The following is an 11,009-nucleotide window of genomic DNA, read 5'->3' as shown; positions in this document are numbered from 1 at the left end:
ATAACCATGCTAACAAAAATAGAACAAGTAGTCCAAATACAGAAATTACCATGGCAATAGTCCAGCCTGGTCTCATAGACTAGACGTAACATAGTCAATGTAAATCTGGGATGCTGAAATTAGTATGATATGTTACTGATATGATGATATGGTATGGTTACATAAGACAGAACAAAAGTAGAGTGGTTGGTCAGGGTGGGCGTTTTGGTTTTTGCCCTAGCACTACAAAACTTATTCAAATAGTCAACTAATCATCAAACTTTGAAAATTTGAATCAGCTGTGTAGTGTTAGGGCAAAAACCAAAATGTAAAGCACTTGGGATCCTGAGGAAAGTTTGGGAAATGTTGCTTTAACCTAACTCCTAAACTTAACCCTAATCTTAACCCTTACCCGTAGCCTAGCTAATGTTAACCACCTAGCTAGAATTTGTAACATATCAAATTCGTAATATATTGTACATTTTTGCAAATTCTGAATATATTGTATGTTTTGAAAATTCGTAACACACATATATATATATCTATATATATATATTGTATTATCTTTATTTAACTAGCCAAGTCCGTTAAGAACAAATTCTTATTTTCAATGACGGCCTAGGAACAGGGGCAGAACGACAGATTTTTACCATGTCAGCTCGGGGATTCGATCTTGCAACCTTTCGGTTACATATCAAACAAATTGTAATTCGTAACATATAATACAAAAAGGGTGATCGACATCCACAAATGAATACGTACCAAATGAAATGTGGAATATCATACTAAATTGAGTTTCTCGGATTTACATACAGAATAATACTTAATGCTCTGAGACCAGGTTGAATAGTCATGACAGTGTGTTAAGAACTTTCAAAGCAGTGAGCACAGGTGTAAACATTCAGTCTAAGAGCTTGATTATAGACCAATTCAGAGATACAGAACTACTTGGTCTGATTGCTTAGAATCAGTCAACAATATGAAGCAATCACTCTAAAGAGTGTGTGTACTGTGATAAGTGGTCATTGCTTCACTCCATGGTATTGGGAACTGTCAAACAAGAGTTTTTACCCAGAAAAAATAACATAATAATACAGGCTCTGAGTGTGGCATTTGGCTTTAAAAGGTCAATAAGACAGAATTAGATTCACACAAGAGTGCCGCTCACCTAATAACACTGGTGATTCATGCTGCTAACAATTGACTTGCACAATCTATCCATCTGATGTGACAATGTTTAGCAAATAGCCCATCTTGTTGCTTATAGGATTGGCCATCAATACTGACTGTAGTCGATACTGACCCCAGGAATCGACAAGCTTTCTGAAAAATTATATGGATGCTGCTCTGGATGTTAATGTTCTTTTTCCATAATTTAGAGTAAACATTTGTCGTGGTGAAAATTTTCAATTTCAACATATTTCAAACTCACTGTGGGAAATGGATAAGTAGAGAGACAAATTCAATGAAAGATTTCAGTATGTCCACAACCTATGTTCTGTTGGTTATAAAAGAAGAATAGTAGAGCCTGAATGCATCGTTAGTACTAAATAGGCATAGCCTTGAGACTTTGGGGATAATACATTTCTTCAACAGGAAATATAATTAAATCATTCCGTGAGAAAAAGCATGTCGGCACTGTGGAGATGATTCATCGAGTCCTGAGGCTCACATATTCACAGAAATGCACACAATAATGTATATAAAAAGATAAATGATTTGTGTGACCTGAAATCTATTGTGGAAAGCATTATAAAAGCCAAGAGAGATAAAAGGAGAAGAGGTAAATTGTGGGTGGACCAGGTCAATGTGAAAGAAGATAGAAGTTTGAAACTGTTTAATGTCTCTCAGGACGTTTATTTCCCATGCATAGTTTGGACAAGTGTGTAGTGGAACTGACAAAAGAAAGAAGAGAAGTCTGACATTCATTATTACTTTCCATTATTGACATTTGTAATCATTCACAAAATGTTTTAATTCATGTTAGTTCACGTGAAAAGGTTGAAATTGATCAGCAAGTCCTTCAAGGGATTAGTTTAGAAGAGGAAAAGTGCTGTAAAAACATAAATACCTTACAAAAAAGCCTCTAAAACGAAAACATTCAGCACATTTGAACAACACAGTGCAATATAAATGGGATTCAAAATGGTTTTCAGCACTGATTTCCTCGATTTGTGACTTGTTGAAAATGCTCATCTCTTTGAGAAAAGAGGAAGCAATGCAATTGTAAACACTCTTGGGTAAGATATGACTGATACAGCACTGTTCAAAACCACAACAGAGCAAAAATACTCAACTTTCAATTTCACCACCATTTTGTTTTCCAGTTTTTAGAGCAGAGAAACATCTGCCTGTGTAACACAGGGAAGGAAAGGGGACATCACAAGTAACATACAGATCCATTCAAATCATCATTAGAGGTGAGGATAGTGGCGCACAGAACAAACTAACTCAGTCCTACGGTAAGGCTGTGCCAGTATAGCAAGTTCTGACAGAGGAAAGATTGCATTTCGCAGGTCTATTCAACACCACATTGTAAACCAAGGATGCATGTGTGTTTGTGTTTTACACATGACAGTTTTAGGAGCCATCTACTGTGTACGTCTCTCAACAATCTGTGAAATATGTCTGCTGTCCTTGTCTATCTCTCTCTTACACCTCCCGTTTTTAACTTTTTTTAAACTTCATTACTGGAAAAACAAACAGAATGAGCACACACTCCAAGACAGTGGTATTCAGACTTTTTCAACAAGGTCCCAAATCTTTCTGCCAGAATTCTTGCGACCCCACCCCAAATCTAATGACACAGCCTTAAAATCTGGAAAATGTTATCTTTACATCAACAAACAACAGCCTTCAATTCATTGCATTTTCATCTCTTCATCTCTCAAAATGAAAAGAAACCAATAAAATACATTTAATCAACAGTTTTATTTTCCTAATTGTCGTTCTCAAAAATATTTGTATATTGTCCCATACAATACTCTTAATTTTTGTCGTCCCCCCCCCCAAACAATGCCAATTCCCCCGACTTTGAATACCACTGCTCTAAGAGGTGTAAATAAATCCACATTGATTTAAACTGATCCCATGTCTAATTCAAGCATCACATAAGTCAGATGGTGGTAAAGCAGCAGCTGCAAAGTATGGATATAATGATACAGTAGGGGGTTGGTGGGTTAAGGGTCAGGTCTGATGGGAGGGGGGGGGGGGGGGGCATAGAGGAAGAGAAAGTGCTGTGTCTTCATCCTGGTACTCAGGTCCAATCACCTTCCTTCTACCCAATAATAATACCAGTTTAAAACTTACATCAAATCGTTTATCTGGCAAAATAGGCTGTACCTAATGACCAAATACTGGAGGAAAACAGAAAAGTTCAAACTTTTCCCGATGAATAAAGAGCAGAAGAAAGAAATGCTGACAATAAGGAACATAAGGTTCAATGTCATCCCAGTGATTACTGTGAAAGATATTACATATCTACACTTACAAAAACACCTTTACACGCCGAGATTGAAACAGTTCCTTTGAACAGTATGAAAAATATAAATATTTTCAGACGCTAGGTAGATTTCTGTTGACTTTAAATCAGTGAGGACTCAAAGATAAATAGTTCACATGTTTTCCTTCCATTAAGAGAATGTAATTGTGGTGTAGGAAAACCAAATCTATCCATTTGCAAATATTTCCTCTGTAATTGGTAGGCTAACCATGTGATACTCATTTCTGTAATTCAGCTAAAATGCTTTAGCTTTCTAGTTAGCAAAACAGCCAGTGTTCAAACAAAAGCATAAAGAATTATTTTAAAACATCATACACTATGCACAGGTAAGTAGAAATAAAAGAGTGGAGATAGTCAGCTCCACTAGAGGGCCCTGGGGGACAACAGTTGTCCCCACTCACTGACTGATCTAGAGCATCAACAGCTCAGGAAAAATGAGTTTCATCATCAGCAAGAAATGCTCCAAACAATCATAATCAAATAAAGATGACTGTAATACAAACAATTCAATTAAACTTGCTCAGGAGACTAAATGTTGACTCTAAAGTCACATTTTCAACATTCTGTGGACCCTGGAGGTGAGAAAGAGGGCTGGGTTTCAGTTATTGAGGTGGGTAGGAAGGGATACGTGGGCACAACTGTGTGTGCAGGTAGCGCATCTCAGCTCTTAGTGTAATAGAAACTTTGACCCATAAGGAGAAATAGTAACAATACCGGAAGCGGGAAGCGACCCAGTTCCTGGCGAGTAACAGTCACACTTTCAAACACATACAGTCCAGAGATGGTGCCATGCCTTGGTGGCACTGACAAGAATGGATAGCTGGGTTTGGGCCTTGGAGGGGACACAGACTGGGGCTCCATTCACTTGACGTGCTCAGCGCTGTGGGAGGAACAGTAGTACTTTTTGTGGGCTATGAACGTGGACAGGCTGCTGAACTTGATATTGCACAGCCGGCAGAAGCGGGTGTTACCGTTCTGCACAGGGGGGATCAGGAGGGTCTTGGGTGTGGGAGGGGCCGGAACAGGGAGTGGGAGACCCAGTGTGAGGGACGCCTTGTCTGGGAGCAGGGTGACAGCAACCTGGTGATTCAGAACCCCCACCTCTCTCAGCACCTCAGGCACAGGGGAAACAGTCAGGGGGAGGGACCTGGTGGGAGACACAGCTGGAGGGGCTGCCTTGGGGGAGCTGCCACCCCCGGCATGGTGTCCCAGGGGGCTACCGTTCACCAGGGGAGAGGATGGGGAGACAGTGTCCCTTCTGATCCGGCCATTGATGCTGTCCCTGCAGGCTCGGAGGACCAGCTTGGGCGGAGTGGCAGGGGTCCCATCCCTAGGGCTCAGGCTGGGGCTGATGACGGCTGGCTGGCCCTCCAGGCTCAGGACCAGGCCATGCATGGATCTGAAGTGCTCCACCAGGTCACAGGTCACCGCCCTATTGGGAGGGCAGTAGGGGCAGACCACAGAGGGAGAGCCTGGGCCTTTGGCTGCAGGGACACTGTAAGGTGATGTAGCCTCAGAGCCAGAGCCAGGTAAGGCAGAGAGGTGAGGGCTGAGCGAGGCCCCCCGAGGAGCCTTCTCTGTGAGCAGCCCTTTGGCCTCAGAGTGGACATCTGATCGCTCCAGGGCCCTGCTCTTGGGGGAGATGGATGCTGGTCTCTTCAGCCTATGGAGCGTCTCCAGAGTGTGGGGCTGCAGGGTGGTGGCTGGGCAGTAGTAGGTCTTGTGGGCCAGGTAGTTCTCAATGCTGTTGAAGCTAATGCTGCAGGCGGTACACTTGTGGTAGTCAGTGAGGGGCAGAGAAGGGATGCTGCTGCCCCGCGGGGCCTCCCTTAGACGGGGCCTCTTGCTCAGGTCAATGGGGCCGTCTCTGTCAGGGCTGGTACTACGGGAGGTGGCTGGACGCAGGCCCAGAGCTAGGGCTGGGACTGGGGACTCCAGGACCCGCTCCACTGAGGCAGCAGCCTCCTGCTTCACAGCCAGGCTCAGGCCAGGGGCAGAGAGAGAGGCAGCAGCAGCGTTGGCCAGGGCCTCAGTCCGAGCCATGTGGATCTCATACATCTTCTTCCTCTTGCGTGTTCGGATGGGCTGAGGCAGAAAGGTAGCTTTGCCGGCGGTTGACCGCTGGTTGGACGGATCGTGGCGCGATGCGCAGTAGAAGCGTTTGTGGACTGTGTAATTCTCATGGCGGCTAAAGTGGATGTTGCAGGCCTGACAGAAGGTTCTGGTGGGGTCGTCCTCCTGGTCCTCTGCTGAGCCGCTGGGACTCTGGCTGCACTCGCTGGCCCGGCCTCCTCCTCCTCCACCCTCCCCCTCAGAGGAAGAGGAGGACACAGCCTCCTTCACCCCAGGGTTCTCACTCTTCACCTCCACCAGCTTGCCCTGCGTGGCGGTGCTGCCTGGAACAGGATCTGAGTCACTGGGGGAGGCTGAGGCTGCCCGACTACCTGATCCAGCCTGAGGGGATGAACCGTGTCCAACTGAGGGGACTGTGGCCCCCGACGCCCCCTCCTTCACTGGGCCAGCCACGTCTCCGTGCTGGTGCCTGCTGGAGCAGTACAGCCTCTTGTGAACATAGAAGTTGTTGATGTTGTTGAAGTTGATATCACATTCGAAGCAGGTGGCCCCCTTCTGGACAGTGGTTGTAGTGCCAGCGGGGTAGAAGGCTGGCGCTGCCCCAGGGGGGACCTGGCCCTGCTTCAGCCGGCTGTGGACCATCTCAGACATCTTAGCCAGTATCTCTGAGGCCTGGGGTAGGATGGCTGGTTCCTGGCTGAACATGTACTGGGGTAGGAACACGTCTTCTCCAGGGAGCACTGAGCCAGCTCCTCCCAGATGGGCAGGGCTGGAGCCAGGGGTGGGGCTGGTTGGCTCTGCCTTCACAGCCACAGCAGAGGGACTCCTAGGGGAGGTGGAGGTCTGAGAGGAGCCTGTATCTCTGTGTCCACGGCTCTTCTCCACCCGCTCCTCCTCCATCTCCTCCTCCTGCCCCTCATTCTCAGAGTCCGAATGCGGCTCCTCTTTAATCCTGATGTCTGTGGGGAGCTGCTCAGGTGGGCTGCAGCCTCGCGGGGTGGCTGAGCTCCCATTGGCCCCAGGGCTGGAGGATTCAGGGTGGGGTACGCAGGCGGGGGGCTCCCTGTCAAGGTGCTCAGGGTGGTCGGCCGAGGAGGGGGTGGTCTGGCGGGGTGTGGGGCTCCTCTCGGCCGGGACCCTCACCTCCAGGTGTGTGCGAACGTGCTGCTGGAGCTGAGCAGGCGAGTCTGTGATGTGACCACATACCTGACATTTCAACACAACACCGGAGTCTCCAGGACTTAGACCTGCCACAGAGAGTGACAGAGACATATTATTAGAAATGTGTTTCCTACTATTAAACATGACATGAAATCACTGGTGGTTATGCACTATAGCCTATAGGACCAAATCTTCATATACATACACTCCCAAATGTATTTATTTGGACAGTGAAGCTACAACTTTTAATTTGGCTCTATACTCCAGCATTTTGAATTTGAGATCAAATCTTTTATAAGGTGACTGTACAGAAAGTCCCCTTTTATTTGAGGGTATTTTCATATCTGTTTTACTTTTAGAAATGAATGCACTTTATGTATCAAGTCCCCCATCTGAAGGTGTTATAAGTATTTGGACAAATTCACTTATAGCGTATTACATTTAGTTAAAAGTGTAGTATTTGGTCCCATATTCCTAGCACTCAATGACAACATCTAGCGTGTGAGTCTACAAATGTGTTGGATGTAATAGAATAATAATGATAGATGCCATTTAACAGACGCTTTTATCCAAAAAGACTTAGTAATGTGTGCATGCATTTTACAAATGGGTGCCCTCGGGAATCAAACCCACAACCCCGGGGGTGTAATCACCATGCTCTACCAAATGAGCCGTACAGGACCACAAGAATAAGAATACAGCTGTATATATATATATATATATATATATGAATACATTAATGTGGATCCCTACCATGAGTACAGAAAATCATGAATGAGAAAGTTACAGATACACAAATATCATAACCCCAAAACATGCTAACATCCCACCGTTACCAATAACAGGGGTGGTTAGCATTTTGTGGGGGGTATGAGCTTTGTGCATCTGTAACTTTCTCAATCATGATTATTCACAATTCATTTTTGATTATCTGCAATCAAAGTGGGCACCCACATGTTCAGAAACATATTCTATTTTTATTTACAATAAAAGTGACTCCAAACGGGCACAATACATTATTTACCATTCATTTCTATTGGGCACAAAATCATCTGAAACACAACCAAAACAACCTGCAAACGCATCCAACAAGCTTGTAGAGTCACAAGCTTGATGTAGTCATCTATGTAGTTGCTGTTCTGAAGTAAAGGCAGGGCTATTATCCTCTCACTGGGATAGTAAACAACATGATCCAGTCTGTCTGTGTGTTTACCTGTGGACAGAGGCAGTTTGGGCAGGCCGGGGCCGGGGGAGTACACTTCACTGCATGAGCCGGGCTGACACACCATGTGACTTGTGACCAGGTGGCTATAGAGAATGTCCCTCGTGGTGGAGACGAAGCCACAGCCGTGACAGACTCCATTCTGCGTGTCCGTGTGTACCTTCAGGTGACGCTCACAGTTGGCTTTAGTGGTGAAGGCTGACAGGCAGATCAGACACACGAAAGGACGCTCACCTACAGGCACAGGACATGTATATCTTTAATATTTTAACTAAATTGACTGTCTTCCCCTAATAACAGCTGAAGAAAGAGGTCTGTTACAAGCTATTATTAAAAGAGGAATATTCACGCATATTCTCACTCGATCCTTGGTCTGCTATGAGTAAGAGCTAAAGGAATGTATTGTGACAGGTCTCACCACTATGTGTCCGCATGTGGATCTCCAGGGAGCTGGCGCTCGGGCAGCTCTTGTTGCATTGTGGGAAGGGACAGACACGTTCGTTGGGGTAGGACTCCTTGGCTTTGTCCAGTGGGGGGGAGGAGGAGGCCTGCTGCTTCTGCCGGCTGGCACAGTAGTACATGAGGTGGGCCTGGAGGTTCCTCTCACTGCGGTACCAGATCCCACAGTCCTTACACGGGAAGATGTCCTCTGGACCAATCAAACACAAACACAACTGTAAACTCTATCCCTACAACAACCAATCATTTATCAAATCTGTCATACATAATTAAAAACAATGCAAGAAAGAGAGCAGCGTATGTTCATTCTTTAAAAAAATTGCATGTTTAACGTTTCACTGCTTACGCGTTAAAATGTTACATTCATTACATACACTTTCATGTACACATGATGTTCATCCATGTGTATACACACATCACCACACACACCTGTTTCACACCAGTCACATGATCGATTCAGTGGCGGAACGAGCAAGCACTCGATATTGCTCCGGGGTCTCCAAGGCAACGAGAGCACAGAGGTTGTGGGAGCGAGCGCCCACCCGTGCGGGGTAATCATACTGATCTGGTGTCAGGGCTGGTGTTACAGGCTATTTTTGATAACATCCATAATTACCAACAGTCCTCAGGAGAGTGCTCCTACAGCAGGAAGCGGGGATACGGATGATCATGTTTTACCCTTTAGCTTGATATGGTGATTAATCATGCACTCATCACAGAATGTCCATGCCTGCTCCTGCTGCCGACAACACTACACTGCCAATAAGGGACTTAATGAAGGAGCGTGAACGCAATTACCATGTAGTCTACCTCTGAGACAAGGCAGTGCAGAGGAGTTACACTGCCACCTTCTGGTGTACTGGATGAATGAGGAAATGTGGCATGGTGAACTGTTGGTCTTCATTGAGTCCCTCAGTGTCTGTTGTTTACATGGAAAGTGTTGTAACTGTACATGTGTAGGGTTTGTCTACGCATCTAATGACTAAACGGCACGAAGAACACTAATACATGCATGCACATTCGCATGCAGTGCGCACACACATACACACCCACATTATTCTTGGCAAGCTGACACTCACTGTTGACAACTGCCGTGGCCAAGATGGCTGCCATCCCAGCCTGCTGGGGGAGGAGCTGTATCTCAGAGTGGAGAGAAGCTGGGTAGACACCTGTAGGCTCCTCCTTCACCACCACATCCTGGGTCTGAGACGAGGACAGCTGCTTCACGGAGGAGAGAGACAGTGTGGCCAACAGACTGTCACCTGTGGAGATGTCCTGGGTCACCTTACAATACAGCTCCTCACCTGGAGAAAAGAGAGAGAGAGAGAGCCGCACAACACAAATTAAACCTGGGGCCTGTACAAGAACTACACACATCACACCTGGGGCGTGTACTCGAACTACACACATGGTATCGTACAGTATGATATCTATGGAATGTATACTAATCTATAGTAGGTGAAAAAGATCTCTGAATGGTGTCTTTATGGGGTCACTCTGATAAGAGATCTCTGATTGTAAGTTGCTTCGTTTAAGAGTGTCTGCTAAATGACTAGAATGTAACAGTGTAAATGGTGCATTATATGTGAGTGGGCTGTGTTGATGGTTTGGCATTTCTGGGATCAGGTCTGTTGGTTAACTACCTTGACTGTAGATGGTACAGTTGGCAGCTGTGGCATCGGAGGTTAGCGGGACTCTACTGAGCCAGCCGTTATCGTCTTCACACACCAGCGTCAGCCTGGAGATCTGCTGACATACAAATAAACATACAGAGGCTGTCAGACTTGTTCTGGAAACACAGGGTCAAATGACAATTATCATCTAACATTGCATATCTTCTGATTCTCACATTCACTGCCAAGTCTATTCAGACAAACCTTTTATATATAGAAATATACTCCTCTTTACATTTGATGGCAAAGACCTACTGTACTGAACAGTGAGGTTTAACAATGAATTAATCCTGACATGGTCCTCTGATTTTACTGTTTTAAAGCACATTGACCATAGCGTGCAATAAAAGGACTCATCTTTTTCAGTGGGAAGGGGAAGCCCCTTAACACGGGCAATCAGAAGCATAGAGGGACAGGAAGGGTCACAGGCTGAACAAAGACTCACAGAAAAGAGCTATAAATAGCAGCAGTGAGAAAGAGGGAAGGAACAGAGAGACCCCAGGAGAAAGGAGAAGAAAAGGTAAGGAAGGAGATCCGATGAGGTCGTAGTGCTCCTATTCACCCGGACGCCCTCTCAGGAACTTCTCTCAATACATGATGTGACAAAAGGATTGTGAATAGAGGGAGGTCATCATCTCGCGGTGTGTGTGTGTGTATGAGTGTGTGTGCTGAAGAATGTGTGTCAGTGGTTGCACATGTGTAAGTGAGGCTGTAGCCAGAATAGGGCAGACCAGAGAGAAACACACACCTGTGCCATCCTCTGCACAATCTTGTCTTTGTTCAGCTGAAGTTCACAGAGCATTCCACCTGACAATCACTCCCACAGACATCGTGTGTCTACATGAGACACTTACCCACACGCATCTACGTACTTCTGTGTGTTATGGCACAGATAAGCATTGTGCATTCATAACCAAATAACTTACAGCAGTCCCAGTAA

General features: G+C 45.5%; 1 protein-coding gene across 6 annotated transcripts in view; it reads right to left on the bottom strand.

Annotated features, from left to right (window-relative positions):
• Positions 1–1,815: 1,815 nt before the first annotated feature.
• The window catches only part of LOC110519941 (zinc finger protein ZFPM1), a 95,478-nt gene continuing 86,284 nt past the window's right edge, over positions 1,816–11,009 (bottom strand). For 3 of the 6 annotated variants that reach the window (XM_021596842.3, XM_090217434.1, XM_090217274.1), the window contains 5 exons: positions 10,040–10,142; positions 9,476–9,700; positions 8,356–8,586; positions 7,929–8,171; positions 1,816–6,801 (listed from right to left, as the gene is read on the bottom strand). In XM_021596842.3, the coding sequence (XP_021452517.1) occupies positions 4,343–6,801; positions 7,929–8,171; positions 8,356–8,586; positions 9,476–9,700; positions 10,040–10,142 (3,261 nt within the window). In that variant the 3' untranslated portion in view covers positions 1,816–4,342. Of the gene's footprint in view, positions 6,802–7,928; positions 8,172–8,355; positions 8,587–9,475; positions 9,701–10,039; positions 10,146–11,009 lie in introns of all 6 variants that reach the window. The other 3 variants (XM_021596832.3, XM_021596853.3, XM_090217246.1) reach the window with 1 other exon arrangement.

Source organism: Oncorhynchus mykiss, chromosome 1 (genome assembly GCF_057628025.1).
Source record: "Oncorhynchus mykiss isolate SJ-2025 chromosome 1, ASM5762802v1, whole genome shotgun sequence".
NCBI classification, from domain to species: Eukaryota; Metazoa; Chordata; class Actinopteri; order Salmoniformes; family Salmonidae; genus Oncorhynchus; species Oncorhynchus mykiss.
The sequence above is the reverse complement of the archived record's forward strand: the minus strand, read 5'-3'. Positions and strand labels throughout refer to the sequence as shown.